Source organism: Brassica napus, chromosome A3, assembly GCF_020379485.1.
Source record: "Brassica napus cultivar Da-Ae chromosome A3, Da-Ae, whole genome shotgun sequence".
Classification (NCBI taxonomy): Eukaryota; Viridiplantae; Streptophyta; class Magnoliopsida; order Brassicales; family Brassicaceae; genus Brassica; species Brassica napus.
The window spans coordinates 15253970-15273374 of NC_063436.1; the positions used below are offsets into that span (position 1 = coordinate 15253970).

The window sequence follows — 19405 nt, forward strand, 5'->3', positions numbered from 1 at the left end:
ACAACAAAGAAAATTAAGATTTATTATACATCTAAATTTTGAAATTTCCATATAAATTAATAGAGTTAATTATTTATTAGAGTATTTAAGAAAAAAAAACATTTTCAAAATTAGCTCACTTGACCATTTGTTGTGTTTCTCATCATTTTCTTTATGTCATTAATTGTTTCATTATTCTATAAAAAATTAGATTATATATAGAGATAAAAGTTTGATGTAGAGAAAATACCATTTTAAATTTTTTTTCTAATTTTTTTGAATATTCATTAACCATTCATAATAGATTAGCTTTTATTCCGACCCAAAAAAACTGGACTGAACCCTTCTAATGAAAATATCAACCGGATCAACCTTGCCTGGCCCGAACCGGCCAGCCCACCATAGGTTCAGTGGCCCAACTTATTTAAAAAAAAATACAAAATCGATTGCACATTTCATTGGTCAGACTAAGCTACTCTAAACCGCTCGGTACAAGATTTTAATCCAAAAAGCCGATTCGCCGATCTAGAAGACGACGACCACCAACAACTCGATCGCATAGGAGCAGCGAACAGTCCTCCTCCTCCTCCCCTCTCACTCTCCGAAGAGTCACCGCCTCGTCGTGACCTTCAAGCTTCTCAGAAAAATGTCGCAGCTAATCACCGGCAACAGCATCCCGCTGAGTGAAGTCTACTGGTCTCTCGTCAACAAAGCCGACAAAAAATTCTCCAAGATCAGAGACTTGCCTTTCTACGAACGCAGCAGGTATATACATACACCTTCTCCTTCGCATTAGATCGTTTCATATAGATTGTGTACATTTGAATTGTGGATTTGATCTAAGTTTGTTTACATATGAAATTGAGTATTTGAGAGTTGCTGGAGAATCGAATCGAATCGACACGTGTCTATGTGTTTCCTTCGCATTAGATCGTTTCATATAGATTGTTTACATTTGAATTGCGGATTGATCGAAGTTTGTTACATATGGAATTGTGAATTGAGAGTTACTCGAGAATCGAATCGACACGTGTCTATGTGTTATAGGTACGAAAACTATTTCTTCAAGGTGTTCAAAGTCTACACTCAGCTCTGGAAGTTTCAGCAAGAGAATCGCCAGAAGCTCGTGGAGGCTGGGCTCAAGAGGTGGGAGATCGGAGAGATCGCGTCTCGAATTGCGCAGCTTTACTATGGACATTACATGCGCACGAGCGATGCTGGCTACTTGGCCGAGTCCTATGTCTTCTATGAAGCGATTTTGACTAGGGAGTATTTCAAAGATGGGTTGTTTCAGGATCTGAATATCGCGAACAAGCAGCTGAGGTTTCTTGCGAGGTTTCTTATGGTGTGTTTGGTGTTAGGCCGTAGGGAGATGGTGCATCAGCTCGTTGAGCAGTTTAGACGGTTGATTGATGAATGCAAGAGGACGTTCCAGGTACCTGTTCCTGAGCTTTAGAATGTTGGTAGGTAATTGATTTAATGGACAATGATGACATATTCTGTAGTAGCAGTTTGTTGACTTATGTCAAGTAATCCTTAGTGTTTTGTATTGGCAATTCACACTGTTAGAATCACAAACAGAAGTTTCTTCTTTGCTAAAACTGCAATTTATAGTGGTTCGAATTCGAAAATAGGGTAGTGCAGCTGGATCTGAATTGAGGTGTAATCACAGCATGTACATGGAGTGATAAGATATCATGGTGTTCTAAGGCAATTATGTGGTTAGCTCTGTTTGATGTAATCGTCTATGCTACTTGATATATATTGACCTAAGATGCTAAACTGCAATTTATAGTGGTTGGAAAATAGGGTAGTGCAGCATGGATCTGAATTGAGGTGTAATCGTAGCATGTACATGGAGTGACAGGATATCATTAGAGATCTAAGGAAATATGTGGTAGCTCTGTTTGACATAATCGTCCTTTTTGTTATATAGAGTGTACTAAGATGCTTCTTGATTGTCAAAATTAGATGTCTTCTTTTCTCTTGCATCTCTGTTTTCCATGGTCTACTATACAGTTACAAACATCTTTTGATGTTTTCAGGAAAATGATTTTAAAGAATGGAAGGTGGTGGCGCAGGAGATAGTTAGGTTTCTGAAATCTGACACTGCTTTCATGAACATCAGGCCTCTAAGATACAGCCTTGTGCTGGATCCTAATCTGGATGCTAGTACACCTCGTGCAAGTAGGTCTTTAAGGCTGACAGATGCAATCTTGAGCAGTTATCACTACAATGAGGTAGTGTTTTTACTTTTTCATGTTTGTTATGAATGGATACTTAATTTTCTTACCCTCTAAAATTTGTAATCTTGCTGTATGGTTTCCGCCAGGTCAAGTATTCAGAGCTCACGCTTGATTCGTTCAGGATGCTTCAGTGCTTAGAGTGGGAACCGAGCGGTTCCTTATATCAATCAGCTGGTCCTAAAATGGGTCCGAATGCTCCCACCGGAGCTTCTCGTGTAAACTCTCAGAACGTGACTGATCCTACTTTGCCGCCTAACCCTCGCAAAGCTGTCCTTTATCGTCCATCCATAACAAATTTCTTGGCTGTAAGCTGAATTTACTTTTGTTCCCCACTAGTTAGATTTGCTGTTTTGCTGATTTTACTGAAACCTTGTTTTATCTTGGTAGCTTTTGGCAACCATTTGCGAGGAGCTTCCTTCTAATGGCGTAGTTCTAATATATCTCTCTGCTTCTGGTAATGTGTGTTTTAAGTTTCTTTTGTTAAGAATATTACGTTTTTTAGCTGCTAACGTATTTACGTCTTCATTCAGGAAAGATTGGACAGACTTCATTATCTCCTTTGGGTGGTAGAAGTGTAACTAGCGTTGAGGAGAATATTTTGAGAGACTTCGAGTCTCATACAATCAAACAAGACGGAGACCCATCAGTTCAAACAAAGCCATCTGGTGAAAGACCGGGTCAGTCTTTGAGGCAAATCAGTGAAGACGCAGTGGAGCATGGTTTGTCTTTTGGTAGTCACGGACTCACAGGTATGCACTCCAGAGTTCCTGAAGCTTACATATGATATTATCACATTAGGTGATATGCACGTAGGAGGTTGATTACATAAAGTGTCCTCTATAAATAGTGAGAGGGTATCAACTGTTAATATTCGAATATCTTGTGGAGGGCTGAAACCACTTGTAAGACAAAATTATTGGGAAAACAATCGAACTAGAGATTCTGAAAAGTGCAGAAATTTCTAGATCTCTGAACTCTTTTCATGGTAAGTCTCTGAAATTTATATGGTATCTTTCTTTCCCCCCAGGACCAAGCTGCATCTATCCTTCTGATTTAGTTCCATTCACAAGGAAACCTCTTTTCATAATTATTGACAGTGATAACAGCACAGCTTTTAAGGTAAGTACACTGGACTCCTCTTTCTTATTAAGATCAATATTTTGAACACTTTTCGTATAGAGAAGATACTAATGTTTATTTACTTCGAAATTTTGAAGAATATTTGTGGAGCAGAGAAAGGAGAACCAGCCGCATTGCTTCTATCTCCATCACATACTCCCCCACTTATATCTGCTGATTTCTCTCGTCAACCTAGTGGTAGCCTCTTCACCATTTTTCTCACCGCACCAGTCCAAGCATTTTGCTTGCTAATCGGGATTTCAGGCTCTGATATCGAAACGGTAGGTAGAGATAAATCTTCATACTCGCTTTATACTTCCTTTTCTTTTCTTCTTTTTGTCTGCATGCTGACTACTGTCATGTGTCAGGATGTTTTTACCAAGGCTGAGAGGGTTCTTTCCTCGTCTATGAATGAATGGGCTTCGACTTTGGCAGCATCAGATACCCTTCACCCCGTTTGGTCGCAGATACTAAAAGATCCCTTCTTGAGACGACTTCTCCTAAGGTAAATGTTTCTCTTCCAAGCTCCAAGACACTTCAGGATCTCCTAAAATACCAGTATGAATACAAAAACTACAAAACCTTTAATCTATTGTAGGTTCATTTTCGGACTTAGATTGTGTAGGAACTAGAAACCATATACATTATTGGTATAGTCTATTGAAAATTGTGCAACTCTCTAAACCTTTTAATCTTACTTAACTGCAGATTCATATTCTGCCGAGCTGTCTTGGCACTGTACACTCCAGTCTTCAATAACAAACAGAATCAACCAGAGTGCTTTCCGTCTCTCCCGGAATTCTTATTACCAGCCGCTCCTGCCATTCAAGCCGCTGTGCTTCAGATGGCCAATGTATTTGGTGGAGCAAGCAAGTTTACTTTACCTCAAGATATCACAATGCTCTAAAGCTTCCTCTGCGAAGAGTAGAAAAATTCTTGTGCAAATCGGTAATCTCGGTTTGGTTTCCCTTTCAGGGGTTAACTATTATTCATGATTTGAACTGGTTGTGGAGCCCAAGGACTGAACCTCTTTTCAGATTTATGGCTCAAGTACACGTTTGCCGTGTGAAACTAACAGTGATTGATACAAAACATATGATTGATTGGCTCTGATCTTTCTTCGTTTGAAAAAAACTGTTGCTTTTCAAGAAATATACACAGCTGAGAACAACAAGCTTAGGAACACTCCAAATTTTAAAGTTGAGACTTCAAATGATTCGAGACAGAGAAAATTCTTGTACAAATTGTTTATCTCCGTTTGGTTTCCCTTGCAAGGGTTAACTGGTTGGAGCCTAAAGGCCGAACCTCTTTCGAGATTTATGGCTCTAAGTCCATTGTTGTTGCTGTGTTAAACTAACAAAGTGTTTGATACAGATTATATGATTAATTGGCTCTGATGTAATCTACCTTTGTAAAAACTGTTGCTTAATAACCATCACATGAACAAAAATCATCCAAATGTAATAAAGAACACTCAGAATTTCAAAGTAGAGAAAACCACAATGCTGAAGAAACAATGATTCGAGACTTAAGAACGTGTGCTGTGAATATCCAAATCATGCAGCTAAATCCTTCATCACATCATCGTTGCTACTACCATCCTTGATCCCCATCTTCATCTGCTCAGCCACAAAGCACTTAGTGATCACATTACAAAACAAATAAACAAACTTAACCGAGTCACGTGCCGGCACAGGATACGTAATCTTCTCAAAGAACTCCAACGGCACGTTCGGATCAACAATCGCCACAACAGGAATCTGAAGCTTCGCGGCCTCGAGTATCACCGAGCTCTTCCTCTCGGTATCAAACACAACGACGCAATCAGGCATCGTCGTCGGCCCAAAGCAAAGCTTCTTGTGCCTCGACCGAAACTTCTTGGGACTGTAACTGTTCGTCAGAAACCCTCCCATCTTCCACAGATTCATCGAGCGGTTGTGGTTGTACGCGTCGCCCTGGATGCGGCGGGAAGTGAGCTCGACGATCTCGTCGAAGAGAGGGTTGGTGTTGACGAAGTAGATGTTCCCTCTCATGTGCGCGAGGTTGGCGACGAAGCTGGCGGCGCTGCGGAGGCAGATCAGGGTTTTGTCGGAGTCGATGATGGTCATCCCGTTGCGGGTCCCGTAGGCGTACTGTTTGAAATGGTGCTCGGCGGCGCGGCGGCCGAGATGGGAGCCGGTGTTGAGAAGCTTCTGGATCACTGCGGCGTGGAGCGTCATTGTTTGATCGGGAAAAGGGTTTGTAGGGTTTAAAGAGAAATTCGCAGATTGAAATCAGATGTGGTGGTGATGAGAAATGGATGAATCTGGCGTCCGTATACGGGCCGGGTCGGGTATGAACTTACATAATCTGGCCCATTTCGCTATTGTAAATGGTTCGTTGACCAACCAAATAAATTACTGGCTACTTGTAATTTAGACCACTGAGTTGCATGTATTTCTTACTATAAAACAAAAATAGTATACTCTAAAAACAAAAAGAAATGATCCAAAGTTTACCTCTGTTTTTACTTTTAAAAATATTTTTAAAATATCTTTTCTTTATTAATTTATTGCACAATTTATAATTTTTTAAATGTTAAAATGTAACTTTTAATTTATCTTGTAAAAAAATACCAATAAATTTATGACATTATTAAAAATAAATTATTATTTTAAAATTAATTTTTTATTACAGCACATAAATAAAAAACTATATACACTATATTTAAATGTAAAAAATTCTAATATAATATTATTTAGGTAGAAACTGAAAACATATAAAAGTGATACATCAATTTATAAAGAAAAATAACATCATTTTGGAAAAACATATAAAAGTGATACATCACTTTATAAACAAAAATAACATCATTTTGGAAAAATATAATAGCTTTGTAGATGATCTTAATGGTAGCAATTACTTCACTTCTGCGTTCGTTTCTCAGAGACACCGAGCTGGTAAGCTGGTTCTCACTTCCAATATTACATTGTATGCTCTCCTTTTCTAAGCGAGTTTTGTTTTCAACACATGATCCAAAAAGACTCTGCAGGTTCATCATCTTCTTCTCTAGTTGATAAATTCGGTGACAAATTAGTAACTTCTTTCCCAGGTTCATCATCTTCTTCTCTAGTTGATAAATTCGGTGACAAAAGTTCTGTTTCACGTAATTGTTTTGGTAGTGAGGACAAGGTTAATGTTAAAGGTTACTTTGTGTTCGTTTATGGATGGACTAGAGTGGGAAAGATAAATACAAGACAAGGCCTAGACTGTACATTGTAGCTGTAATAAAATAAAGTAGTAACTTCTTTCCCACGTTAGGTCAAAAAACAAGTTGCTTATCACTGCTGCCTGGCCGTCTTCATAAACCCCCATACGACTAAAACTTTTATAGACGAAATGCATTAAACAACAAAGCTGTAGTTGTTCTAGGGGAGAATATGTCTTGACTTAAATCAGTCATGTTATTGTTATCAGATCCCTTCACAAAATCTTATTTAGAAGATAGACATGTACATATAATTATTATGTAAACAAGTAATCACCATTCACAATTCAAGAATCAGACTTGGAAACGAGTTAATGAGGCATTAGTTGAAAGCTCTACAGTTCCTCCTGATCTCACCAGCGAACCCGGTCAGGACGTCAACGCTTCCCATTTTCACCATTGCGATTGCGAACTGGCGTTTGAATAGTTCGTTGTTGGCCGCATATTGAAACACAACACCGGAAGTGGATGGGTGTGTCGCGAGCAGATGATCAAGTAGTAAAACTCCTTTCCTCTCTCTGATCTGAGTGTAAAACAAGTTGTCAAATGAGAATGGGGCAAATGGTGTCGACTGGTCCAGAGCTGCAAATTGGCTGCCTCCAGCTGAACATGTGTTCCTTAGCCTATTATGAGAAATATCAAGTGAAATATATATTAGAGAGATTTTTTTTTACCAAAAATAAATCAAATAAGAAACTATAGCATGTAAATCAGTCTATTCATCATTTCAGTTATTGAAAGTAGGAACATGGATAGTCTTGTGAATATCCTGATCATCTTCCTCTTCTTAAAAAATTATAAACTAAAATAATGGATATGGGGGTCGGTGTCACTTAGAACATCTCTATCCAAAAAAATCCCAAAGAGTTTCTCAAAAAAAAAATCCTAAAGTTGATTAAATCATAAACTTCAAAATTTTAAAACAAATACAATCAATCCAAATAGACAAGTGGATTAAAGGTTCTCATGGTTTTCAAAAATTCCACCTCTTCTTAATGTTTCACTCCATTTTTCATTATTTTTATTTTTTAAAGTATAAAAACCATATGTTAGAAACTTTCAATAGACATGCTCTTGTGACTAAACCATATCATCCAACCGGATAAAATTATCATTAGGAGTTAGTAACTCTATATATATATTGCTGATGTTAAAAAGAAAACATACTTTTATAGACCTGTTTCAAAGTTTCAAACAAGTTTTTTTTTTTGGTTAAACATTTCAAACAAGTTTATAATCTCGAACCAGATTTTCTTTTCAAGATAATTATCTAAGTATTGAGACCAGATCAGGCGATAACACTACTACAAAATCTTCATTGGTTAATTTAATGATTTTCAATAGTGTTTGCATGTGTATATGCAAACAACAACAAGAAAATTACCTGCCAGCCAAACCGGGGTCCATAGTGGGATCAGGCTGTCCGGTTCCTTGAAAATTGGTGAGTCGATCCACAAAATTACCACAAGATCCTATTCCAACCGTGTGAGCACCCAAAAGAGCCACTGCATCAAAAACATCCATCCCTTTATTCCCAAAGAACGTTAGCATATCTGGGACTGGGAGGCCTGGTCCCGGGAGGATCCCTTCGGCGTCTTCAGAGTTCGAAACAAAGCCATCACGTCGTCCGGTTGGGACCACGTAGCTTGGTCCTCCACCAAAGAAGACCGAGTCACGTGTGGCGAGCGTGACTATATCTGAGCAAGAGACCTTGGAGGGACATTGAGCCTCCAGAGCCGTCTTGATCTCGTCGATCAGTTCGTACCCTCTCACGCTGCCGTTTGGCCCGGCGTTCTTTTCCGGTGATGGTTGAGTCGTCGTTGGGTCTATAAGGAGAGAAGCGTCGCAGCCCTAAGAGATCGATACCAACGACAAATTGTTTTTAAGAAAATAATATTCTACGTATATGATGAATATGTAAATTTATGCATTTTCAAGTTATGTAAATTAGAATAAATGATTTTCAAGCATTTCTTTTGTATTTTTACACTCAAGCTATTACATATTTTAATATCATAAGCTTTTGCTTATTTTCTATTTAATGAAGAGATTCTTAGGACAATATATTTGCTTGGGACCAAGCTTAGATTATGTTATTTAGTATATACTTTCAAACGAAATTTGAGTATGTGACTAGGTAAAACCACCATTTTCTTCAACTTGTAAAATAAATAAGTCGTTTGGATAATTTCTTACCTAGTTCTATTTGATTTTTTTTTTTTTTGGTCAGACCAACTTCTCTGTGGCTATATCTTTTTGATAAACAAAAAGATACCAAAATTGTAAAAGAACTTTGATGAGATTCATACCTGAACAAAACAGTCATGAAAATGCATCCTAGTCAAGGCAGCTGTGATTGAAGGGTCAAGACCAAACCGCTCGCGGACTAGGTTCTGTACTATAATTTCTGCATTAGGGCAGGATTGGCTGTAAAATCCGACTCTCAGTTGCGAAAAAGCGACTGGAAAGATGTATAAAATTAGGAGAAGAACAGAAAACTTGGCAATCTTCATCTTGTTTTAGTGGTAAGTACGTAATTTTGGGATGGCTTATTATGAGACATCTAAGATCAAGCATTACTATATATATACGCCAAACGAACAGTGAATAAAAAATAGGCCAGTCAAATGTATTTAAGTAAAGACAGATAAATCGATATATAAAATTATAAAATCCAAAAGGCGTAAGTACCAACTACTTTGAAACATTCCGGTGCCTTATTGAGTTATTGTTAATTATATACGTACGATATATATGCTGAAACCCGATAATCAATGTAGCTAGCTAGGTGATGTTAGAGTATTTATTTTACAATTCTAGTTTTATTTTAGCTACTTGAAAATTTATAGGTAGATATCTTTTTATTCAGTTACATGACTAGTATTTCGTATGGTGATTGGGTGATTGCAAGTGTTGGAAATAGCTAGCTTGTGTTTATACAGATCAGAAAAGATAGTTTTTGTATATTAGTAAACTGTATATGATGCTTAGTTTTATATATCTAAACCTATACTTCTTCTAAGAATTAGATCTTTTGAAGTTTTCTTGAGTTATTTGAGATTAGACTATAGTTTTAATTACACATACCGTGTTACTAATATGTTTGATTCAATATTTGTCAACGACACAAAACAGTAGGATTTAACGCGTGAGATATTAGCAAGTGTACTAAGAAGAAAATAAAAGAGACATCATCCGATTAAATGTAAATCAACATGGAGTTAAGTAAATACAATGCAAAGACTCGTTCTTAATTTCCTAAAAATATATAGTACTTATTCTACAATATGAAAAAAGTATGAAAGATTAGAAGGAAAAAAGTGACTTTGTAGAAAGCAACATTGGAGTTGACTGTTGAGGATGTTTTTATATGATACTTCATTAGATGATTTAGCTATAAGACCCACGCATATTTCGTAGAAGTTTTGTTTAAAGAAGTTGTCGTTGAAAACAAAAACAAATTAACCAGGGTGTAATTTTATCATGCCCATTTATTACAGCTATTAAAGTTGATAATGTAAATTGGTTCCGCTTTCAAGAGTATTTTTCTATAATAATTTCATTTGGGTACGTGTATATATGAATTGCTCAAGTTGATTCTGTACTTACATTTTTGGCGATTGCTTGTATATATGGAAATGAAACGTCTGATCTATATTAAACTACAATAGTGTGACCATGCAAGAAAATAATAATGGTATGTAGACTTCTTAGGTTAGTATTATGATCCACTGTTAGCTCAGCAATAAAAACTAAAAATATTAAAATTTATATCCTCCATTGTAGAAAAATGCTATTCAATAAAATGGACTAGTCATAATTAAAATCATAAAACCAGTTTGACGGTATGATTCCACTGAGATAACAGGGAGCTTGAGGTTGGGAGGTAGAGACAAGATAGCTTCTTTTTTTTGGGCAACTTATTAGAGAGAAGATAGCTACAACTGACAGAAGTTTAATTTTTCTTTCTTCAAACAAGACTGTAGATTCTATTGATAGGAAAGTTAGATTCAACATCTTATTCATATGCCAAAATCTTTGGTTAAACAGTGAATGTATACTCGTTCTCCTTACTTCACGTAAAGTTGGATTTTATAAGTAGTGATCCGTTAGTGTGTTACGTGGCCACACACCTGCAACAATATGTGAAGAGTGTTTTGTTTCGTTGCTATTCCCTCTCGGACCGGTATCAAACCGGTCTAATTTCCGGTTTACCCACATATTAATGTAAAAAAATAATTCTGTACAATAACCGGTTTGGTTTAAACAAAGACTCGCTAGTCGCAACGCCTGAAAGCTAAACACAGTCACAGAGAGTCCCTCCCGCGTCTACCAAAGAACGGATAAAGTCTCTCTCTATCGTTCAGTGTGGAGAAGAAGATGCTGACGAGTCCCAGCAACGCGCTTCACAGCACTCCGCACTTCTGGCCTATTCGCCGGAGCAGGCTTCTTCTCCGTCCCCGGAACTTCCCTCGTTTCCACTCCGGCGGAGCAAACTTCTGCTCGCTCTCTCTCCTCTCCGCAAGAAGTGGGTCGAGTCCTAGATTCAGCGTCAGAGCTCTAGCTGGGCCAGATGCTTCCGAGGACGGTTTAGCTTTTCCTAACCACGTGTCCGTCAAAATCCCTTTCGGAAACAGAGAGGTAAAGTCTCTTCATTTTTTGATTCGGAGATGTTTGGTTGTGTAAAGTGAGATACTTTATAGTATTTGAGACTCTTATCTCTATAATTGAGAAGCAAAGGTAGCTCCTTTTGATGTATGTGTTGAACCCATTTTCTTTTTTTTTTTGTATTGTGTAGATTTTGGTAGAGACTGGTCTGATGGGAAGACAAGCAAGTTCTGCAGTTACTGTGACAGATGGAGAAACTGTAAGTCTGTTTCTTTCATTCAAATGCCAAAACTTTATACTCTTTTTTCACTATTAAGTCCATTTTATTATCTTCTTTTACCTGTCACTGTAGATTGTCTACACATCAGTTTGTCTAGCTGATGTCCCTAGTGAGCCTTCAGATTTTCTCCCCCTTTATGTTCATTATCAGGAGCGGTTCTCAGCTGTTGGCCGAACTAGGTAAGCATTTTTTTTAATTCAATTCTTTGTAGGAGTTTTTTTTTTTTACATCATAGCTTAAATGAAACTTCTTCTTGTGGTACAGTGGTGGATTTTTTAAGCGAGAAGGGAGAACCAAAGATCACGAGGTATTAAATGATGGTTGCTTACTTATACATCTTCATCCTTGTTAACATGTTTCTACTTTTTGGGTCTGTGCAGGTTCTGATTTGTAGGTTGATTGATAGACCTCTACGCCCCACTATGCCCAAAGGTTTCTACAACGAAACTCAGATATTATCCTGGGTATATGCTTCTTTGCTTTGTTTAGTTTTGTGATTTTCATGAACATGACTTGCATTTTTTTTATTACTACTTAACCATATAAGAAGATGAATGTATTCATTTAATTGTTTGTGGTTTGTTTCAGGTTTTGAGTTACGACGGGTTACACGCACCTGATGCTTTAGCTGTTACATCTGCTGGAATAGCTGTGTATGTAGGATCATCTCGCTTCCATTTTAACATGAACGAAGCTGTTTTTTTTTGTAAACGACATTGACATGGCTTTGTAATACCCACAGAGCTCTTTCAGAAGTACCAAACTCAAAGGCGGTTGCAGGAGTTAGAGTCGGTCTTATTGGGGGCGAGTTTATCGTCAACCCAACTGTTAAGGAGATGGAAGAGTCACAGCTAGATTTGTTTCTAGCTGGAACAGATTCTGCTATTTTAACGATAGAGGTCAGAGTTCATTCTATACCTGAGTTTGCAAGATTTGCAAATTTTCTCCTGTTTGTTTGTTTTTTTTTTTATCTTGACTCATCTCTTTGCTCATTGCAGGGATATAGTAATTTTCTTCCTGAGGAAATGCTGGTCAGAGCTGTTAAAGTTGGACAGGTACTTCATTTTCTTAGTGAGATTATTTTCAATTTTCTAAAATCTGGATTTGGTACTGAGTGTGAGACTTTTCTATTTTTTTACCAGGATGCAGTACAAGCTACATGCACTGCTATTGAAGCTTTAGCAAAGAAATATGGAAAGCCCAAGATGGTTGATGCTATCAGATTACCACCTCCTGAGCTTTACAACCATGTGAAAGTATGTTTCTGTTTTGTTTTGCAAGAATGTGATATTATCTTCTAAATTTAGTGATCAAATCAATTATTTTTCCGCACACAGGAACTTGCTGGTGAGGAATTGAGCAAAGCGCTACAGATTAAGAGCAAAATAGCAAGAAGGAAAGCAATAACTTCACTGGAAGAAAAGGTTTTGACGATACTGACTGAGAAGGGATATATCGTTGATGAGGCAGCATTTGGAACCACAGAAGCACAACCGGAGCTGTTGGAGGATGAAGATGAGGACGAGGAAGTTGTTCCTGAAGGTGAGGTGGACCAAGGTGATGTTCACATAAGGCCCATCCCTAGGAAACCTATTCCTTTGGTGAGTCACTTAACATTTCTCTACATGGTAGCTTGAAACTGAGCTTTTATCTTTTTTTCTTTTATGCTAACAAACAATGTGATTGCCCTTGTGTAGCTATTTTCAGAAGTAGATGTGAAGCTGGTCTTCAAAGAAGTATCGTCAAAGCTCCTGAGGAGGCGAATTGTTGAGGTATATTTCATCTGATTCGGTGGTATCTCTTCTAATTACGCACATCTTTGATTCCATTTTACCTCTTTCTCATGGACAGGGAGGTAAAAGAAGTGATGGTCGAACTCCGGATGGGATCCGGCCAATTAACTCTAGATGTGGTCTGCTTCCAAGAGCACATGGCAGTTCTCTTTTCACACGTGGTGAAACGCAGGTAACAGAGAAATTTATGTGAAGGAAGTTGGTTATTCTATGCTTAAGGTAAGGTAACACTTTTGTATGATTCATTCAGGCACTGGCAGTTGTTACTCTTGGTGATAAACAGATGGCACAGAGAATTGACAACCTTGAGGGTTCTGATGAATACAAGAGGTTTTATCTTCAGGTCTCTTCCATATTCTGACCTTCTTTGTACTCTTGTTAGTGTTATTTACAGATTACTTTAAAGGTTTTCTACACAATCTGTAGCATTTAACATAAATATTCAATGCTTAGTCTTTTCTTTCATTTTCTTGTTGAGCTTAAAGAAAATTTCTAAGCAACTCATTTTTGATGTTTCAGTACACTTTTCCTCCATCGTCAGTTGGTGAAGTTGGACGAATTGGAGCACCGGGTAGAAGAGAAATAGGTCATGGGACACTGGCAGAACGAGCATTGGAGACTATATTACCTAGTGATGATGATTTTCCTTACACTATACGTGTTGAGAGTACAATACTTGAAAGCAATGGTTCTTCAAGGTCAGCTTTATTTTCTTTCCTTGCCTGTAGGATCTGAGCGTGCCAAGTTTGTATGAGTGATTGATTGATTTGTGCTTGCTATAACAGCATGGCATCTGTTTGTGGCGGTTGCTTGGCTTTGCAAGATGCTGGAGTTCCAGTCAAATGCTCTGTTGCTGGCATTGCAATGGGAATGGTTTGGGATACAGAAGAATTTGGCGGTGATGGGTCTCCCCTTATCCTTTCTGACATCACTGGAGCTGAAGACGCATCTGGTGATATGGACTTTAAGGTCAGAAAAAAATATAAAGGACTCTCTTTCAGTGTCCTTTGCATTGAACTTGAATGCTGACGTCTTTGATTTGTTTCACTAGGTTGCTGGGAATGAGGATGGTGTTACCGCGTTTCAGATGGACATTAAGGTTATTCTCCATTCCTCAACTTACACTACTGAAATGGTTTAAATGGCAATAGATGAATCTGTTAGTAACTTTCTTGTGTGTTTCCTTTTTCTTTTCTGTAATCATGAACTTAGGTAGGAGGAATCACTTTGGAGATAATGGAAAAGGCTCTGATACAGGCAAAAGCTGGGCGTCGCTATATTCTTGGTAAGAAATTCTAGAAAGTTTTGTCTTAAAGATGTAATAAACTAATTTTTCTTCTTTCCTTGCAGCTGAAATGGCAAAGTGCTCGCCGCCTCCTACGTTGAGTCTCTCAAAATACGCTCCGTTGATACTTATTATGAAGGTTTGGCTTAAACTCATTTCCTTAGAGTTACTAAGTCTAACACCTAATTAGCTTAATGCTAAAGATTGTTGGCTTTTCATGTGTTGTAGGTCCATCCAAGCAAAGTATACTCTCTTATTGGTTCTGGTGGGAAGAAAGTAAAGAGCATCATTGAAGAATCAGGAGTTGAAGCCATTGATATGCAAGATGATGGAACTGTAAGATTTACAGGATTTTGTTTTCCCATTCTTCTTAATCTTTTTTTTTTGTAAATTATGGGTGTTTCATCATCTTTTAACGTTTTGACATTTATCTTTGTTAAGGTCAAAATTATGGCAAACGATATAGCGAGTCTGGAGAGGGCGAAAGCGATAATCAGTGGATTGACAATGGTTCCAGCTGTTGGTGATATCTATAGGCATGTCTTTCTTTGTTTTTTTCACCTTGTTAGGAATCTACATTTGGAGTCTGACTTTTCTTTGTTTTTTTTATCAGGAATTGTGAAATCAAATCAATGGCTCCTTATGGTGCCTTTGTAGAGATTGCACCTGGGAGAGAAGGACTTTGCCATGTCAGTGAGCTAAGTGCTGAATGGCTTGCCAAACCAGAGGATGTGAGTCTAACCCATTGATCCCTTACCTTTTGTAGAAAGTTTATCTTTTATACTCTTCATTAATCTTGTCCTTTCAGGCCTATAATATAGGAGACCGCATTGATGTCAAACTAATAGAGGTCAGCCATGCGTCTCTGTAACTCATGGAGACATTATAATTGAATGACTTATTGAAACAGAGAAACATTGGTAATACAGGTGAATGAAAAAGGTCAGCTTCGGCTTAGTGTACGAGCTCTACTTCCGGAATCAGAGTCAGACAAAGACAGCCAGAAACAGCCACCAACAACTGGTGATTCTACCAAGAGTTCACCAAGGAAGTATGTAAATCCTTCGTTGAAGGACCGTGCAGCTACAGGAGCATCTGGGGATGAACTTGTCTGGAAGAAGAAAGATGTCAGTAGAGTATCCAGTGGTGATAAGCCAATGAAAAGCAGTAGCAACGAAGAAGATAGAGGCAGCTTAGTCAATGATGAAGCCACAATCAGCTAGTGAATGCAAACAGGATCACTATCTATATCTGTTTCTTGTGAAGAATCCTTACGAGAGGAAGAGAGTTATTCCAACGGAACCACATGTGAGACTTAAGGAATCTTGATTCTTGTTTTTGTTTCGGGAGTTGACAGGTGTGGATAAGCAGCATATAGCTTTTCTTAATTTTAATAATGAGATATATGTTGGCAAGCAAGGGGGTGTCAAAATGGGTCAAATGGGTCGTCAACTCAATTCATACTCCAAATAGGTTTATTGTTAATGAATTATGGGTCAACTCAACCCATTTAATAAATGGGTTAATGGTTGATCATCAACCCAACATCTTTATAATGAATTATTTTTAATTTAAGATCAAGTTGATCGAAATGACAAAACGTTTTTTGTGGTTTAGGCGAAAAAATGCATTTTTGCGAGAAAATGAATTTTTCCAATTTCGTCGGGAAAACTCGTTTAGTGGTTTTGGTGGAAAACACGTTTTTACGATTTAGGCACGAAAACATGTTTTCGTGGAAAAACAAGTTTTTGCAGTTTTGGCGGAAAAACACATTTTGTGGTTTTAGCGGAAAAATATGTTTTTGCGGATTTGATGGGAAAACACGTTTTTGGGTTTTGGCGGGAAAACGCGATTTTTCGGAAAAACGCGGTTTTGCAGGAAAACGAGTTTTACAGTATTGGTGGGAAAATGAGTTTTGTGGTTTTGGCGGGAAAACACATTTTTGCGGATTTTGCGGAAAAATGAGTTTTTCTTTTTGCAGTTTTGGCGGAAAAACGCTTTTTGTGGTTGTCGGGAAAACACTTTTTCTGGTTTTGGCGGGAAAACACTTTTGTGGTTTTGGCGGGAAAATGTGTTTTTGCGGGAATGAGTTTTCTTAATTTTGGCGGGAAAACGCGTTAAGTGGTTTTGGCGGAAAAACGCGTTTTTGCGGTTTTTGCGAGAACGCATTTTTGTGGGAAAACTCGTTTTGAGTTTTGGCGGGAAAACTCGTTATGTAGTTTTGGCGAGAAAACACGTTATTGGCGGAAAACGAGTTTTTGCAGTTTTGGCGGAAAAACGCATTTTCTGCAAAAACGCGTTTTGTGGTTTTGGCGGGAAAACGCGATTTTGTGGTTTTTGGGGGAAAAAGCGTTTTTGCGGTTTTGGTGGGAAACACAGTTTTGCGGGAAAACTGATTTTCATAGTTTTGCGGGAAAACTGATTTTTACAGTTTTGGCGGAAAATTACGTTTTTGCGATTTTGGCGGGAAAATGCATTTTTGCGGTTTTCGTGGGAAAACATATTTTTTTGCGGTTTTGGTGGGAAAACGCGTTTTTGCGGGAAAATTGGTTTTTCTGTTTTGGCGGAAAATTGCGTTTTGTGGTTTTGGCGGGAAAATGCGTTTTTGCGGTTTTGGCGGGAAACATGTTTTTGAGGAAAACGAGTTTTTGCAGTTTTGGCGGAAAAACGTATTTTCACGGTTTTAGCGGAAAACGTATTTTTGCGGTTTTGGCGGGAAACGTATTTTACCATCGAATAAATGATTGGACTTTAGAGAAACTCATGATTTCCCAATTCTATCAAACCTTAGAATTGGGTTTACTCGTGGTTTTTTAATTGAAAACAAAATGGGTCAGAGTTGACCTAACCCAATAAACCTATTAACTTGTTAACCCATTAACATGTTAACCCATTAATCTGTTAACTCATTAACCTATTGGATCAAAAATAAACAGTTCCTTTGGGTTAATGGATCAACCCATGGGTCATGACCTATTTTGACACCCCTATTGGCAAATCTCTGTGTAGTGGAGGATAATTGTGACAACCCGTCCTCTCACTAGGAATCCTGGTTCACAATTCTGTAGGGCATTGATTTTAACCCCTCAATATGAGAAGAAACGTTTCTACATCCACTGGTAAGTTATTAGTGCACTTGGTGTCTATCGAACCTAAGACTTTACCCTTTAACAATATTCTCACAGTATAAATCGTCACTGATTGACCTGCAGATCAACTGGTGACAACTTGTCCTATGGAAATGCAATGGTCAGGTTCTGGGTTCGAAGCCCACCAACAATCTAGTTATGCAGTTAGTGAGAATACATAAGGGAGGGGTTGGAGATGGTGCACTACAGTGCTGTGAGCCTGAGTTAGAATAATGATGTTCGATCAACAGAAAGTATCGATCGATTATTCTAGAGAAATATCGATAGATTGTTCTAAAGGAATATCGATCGATACACTATTCGCTCTGTCGATCGATTATTCTATAGGAATATCGATTGATGTGCTTTTAGTTAAGCTTTATGCTTGGATTGAATAATGCTCACTAAGGTTTCTAGCTTTTGCCTTATTCTAATAATCTGAGCTCAATAGGATGTATCAGGACGAGGATTCAAGAGTAGTTTGAACCATACAATTCCTAAATTCAGTGTTCTAGTTAGCAATTCTAGAACAAAGCATTAAGATTTTTCTATTGATTAATATCCCAACTAGCAATCCTATAGTTGTGGCTAATCCTTCTAACCTATTTCAACCCTAAACCTAACAATGAAATTATTCCTACACGACTAAATAATTCATAACACACGCAAAAGAATAAAACTGAATAGATACATAAATAGATAGATAAATATATAGATAGATAGATAATAATGGAGTTCCAATCACAAATCTCTTTGGATCTTCTCTCCAACTCTAAAAATCTCTAAAACCTTTTGCTGTGGAAACAAGTAAACAAGAAAGCTCTCTTTGCCTCTAACACTTTTGCAAAGTATATATATCTAGGTAAAAACTCATTAAGGGTAATCTTGTAATTTGTGGTGTCTTGGACTTTAAATCGGCTGGACCAAAACAGGTTTATGCGTACTTCGATGTCGATCGATGTCACAAGGTTTGCATCGATCGATATTGATCTCTCTGTGTCGACCTCTAGCCTTGGTCGATAGTCAGCTTGGGTAGTTTCTTCTTTTCTCTCCAAAAACATCACTGTACTCCAAAACACTTTTGAACTTATAAATATGCTAAATAGACTCTGAAAAATAATAATTAATAATTAAAGACTCATATATTACTGCTAAAAGTGGATAAAATCCATGGTATATCACTTCGCATGCCATGTAATAATCTAATCCAACAACTATGTGTTATTTTTTTTATATAGAAAAACAAAAAATCCAATTAGGTTAAATTTTTTTGATTCAGAAGACTTTTAAGTAAGTCTTATAATAGAAGACTTCCTAAACGACTTACTTGTAAGTTACTTAGAAGACTTCAATATTTTTAGCAGTGCGAGTTGAAACCAAACCGCTGGTCTATCAGATTCAACATATTAGAGACGCCAGCATCGTCTTCGTCGTCTGTCCATTCGTACTCTGGTGCAATGTTTGTCTCACCGTTCGCATCTAACATGACAGACTGAACTAATGCCTGCATTTCACCAAACATTATGACATTACATTTTGTTAGATGCAGTGAAATTCACAGCTACAAAATTGTTAATATGCTCTCGATATAGAAATGGATACCTTCTCTGCAGCATCTGTGTCGCGGGCGTGCCCAGGGCTTATGCCTTTTCTACCCAGTTTGTCACTCTCATTGGTATCATCGTCGTCAGAGCCAGAGGAACCTCCTTCGTGCACCACT

At 37.8% G+C, this 19405-nt stretch overlaps 4 protein-coding genes across 4 annotated transcripts; 2 read left to right on the plus strand and 2 right to left on the minus strand.

The window, feature by feature from the left end:
• The first annotated feature begins 454 nt into the window (after window positions 1-454).
• Window positions 455-4496, plus strand: LOC106438962 (protein SCAI-like). Its single transcript, XM_048776239.1, has 10 exons — window positions 455-744; window positions 1027-1414; window positions 2025-2219; window positions 2312-2530; window positions 2613-2679; window positions 2756-2974; window positions 3253-3344; window positions 3443-3625; window positions 3713-3849; window positions 4053-4496. Exons 1-10 carry the CDS (start codon window positions 626-628, stop codon window positions 4249-4251), a joined length of 1818 nt encoding a protein of 605 aa, XP_048632196.1. The 5' UTR covers window positions 455-625; the 3' UTR covers window positions 4252-4496.
• Window positions 4497-4748: 252 nt separating this feature from the next.
• LOC106438963 (ribosomal protein S2, mitochondrial) lies at window positions 4749-5658 on the minus strand. The gene has a single exon (XM_013880291.3). It carries the CDS (start codon window positions 5561-5563, stop codon window positions 4901-4903), a length of 663 nt encoding a protein of 220 aa, XP_013735745.2. The 5' UTR covers window positions 5564-5658; the 3' UTR covers window positions 4749-4900.
• Window positions 5659-6739: 1081 nt separating this feature from the next.
• Window positions 6740-9157, minus strand: LOC106443875 (peroxidase 28-like). Its single transcript, XM_013885427.3, has 3 exons — window positions 8901-9157; window positions 7976-8442; window positions 6740-7214 (listed from the first exon to the last, which is right to left on the minus strand). The coding sequence occupies exons 1-3, from the start codon at window positions 9102-9104 to the stop codon at window positions 6914-6916; spliced, it is 972 nt and encodes a 323-aa protein (XP_013740881.2). The 5' UTR covers window positions 9105-9157; the 3' UTR covers window positions 6740-6913.
• A 1723-nt stretch (window positions 9158-10880) lies between these two features.
• LOC106438964 (polyribonucleotide nucleotidyltransferase 1, chloroplastic-like) lies at window positions 10881-15972 on the plus strand. The gene is made up of 23 exons (XM_013880293.3): window positions 10881-11232; window positions 11390-11458; window positions 11552-11658; window positions 11744-11786; window positions 11860-11943; window positions 12068-12132; window positions 12222-12378; window positions 12478-12534; window positions 12622-12735; window positions 12817-13080; window positions 13177-13251; window positions 13331-13444; window positions 13523-13615; window positions 13792-13970; window positions 14058-14241; window positions 14324-14371; window positions 14485-14557; window positions 14623-14696; window positions 14786-14893; window positions 14999-15093; window positions 15171-15288; window positions 15366-15407; window positions 15487-15972. Exons 1-23 carry the CDS (start codon window positions 10972-10974, stop codon window positions 15778-15780), a joined length of 2718 nt encoding a protein of 905 aa, XP_013735747.2. The 5' UTR covers window positions 10881-10971; the 3' UTR covers window positions 15781-15972.
• The last annotated feature ends 3433 nt before the right edge of the window (window positions 15973-19405 follow it).

Coding starts and splice junctions, on each gene's coding strand:
- LOC106438964 (XM_013880293.3), top strand. CDS start 10,972: ATGCTGACGAGTCCCAGCAACGCGCTTCACAGCACTCCGCACTTCTGG. Junction 13,616..13,791: donor ACAAGAGGTTTTATCTTCAG/GTCTCTTCCATA, acceptor TTGATGTTTCAG/TACACTTTTCCTCCATCGTC. Junction 14,558..14,622: donor TGGGCGTCGCTATATTCTTG/GTAAGAAATTCT, acceptor CTTTCCTTGCAG/CTGAAATGGCAAAGTGCTCG.
- LOC106443875 (XM_013885427.3), bottom strand. CDS start 9,104: ATGAAGATTGCCAAGTTTTCTGTTCTTCTCCTAATTTTATACATCTTT. Junction 8,443..8,900: donor TTCATGACTGTTTTGTTCAG/GTATGAATCTCA, acceptor TCGATCTCTTAG/GGCTGCGACGCTTCTCTCCT. Junction 7,215..7,975: donor GACCCCGGTTTGGCTGGCAG/GTAATTTTCTTG, acceptor TTCTCATAATAG/GCTAAGGAACACATGTTCAG.
- LOC106438962 (XM_048776239.1), top strand. CDS start 626: ATGTCGCAGCTAATCACCGGCAACAGCATCCCGCTGAGTGAAGTCTAC. Junction 1,415..2,024: donor AATGCAAGAGGACGTTCCAG/GTACCTGTTCCT, acceptor TGATGTTTTCAG/GAAAATGATTTTAAAGAATG. Junction 3,626..3,712: donor CAGGCTCTGATATCGAAACG/GTAGGTAGAGAT, acceptor GTCATGTGTCAG/GATGTTTTTACCAAGGCTGA.
- LOC106438963 (XM_013880291.3), bottom strand. CDS start 5,563: ATGACGCTCCACGCCGCAGTGATCCAGAAGCTTCTCAACACCGGCTCC.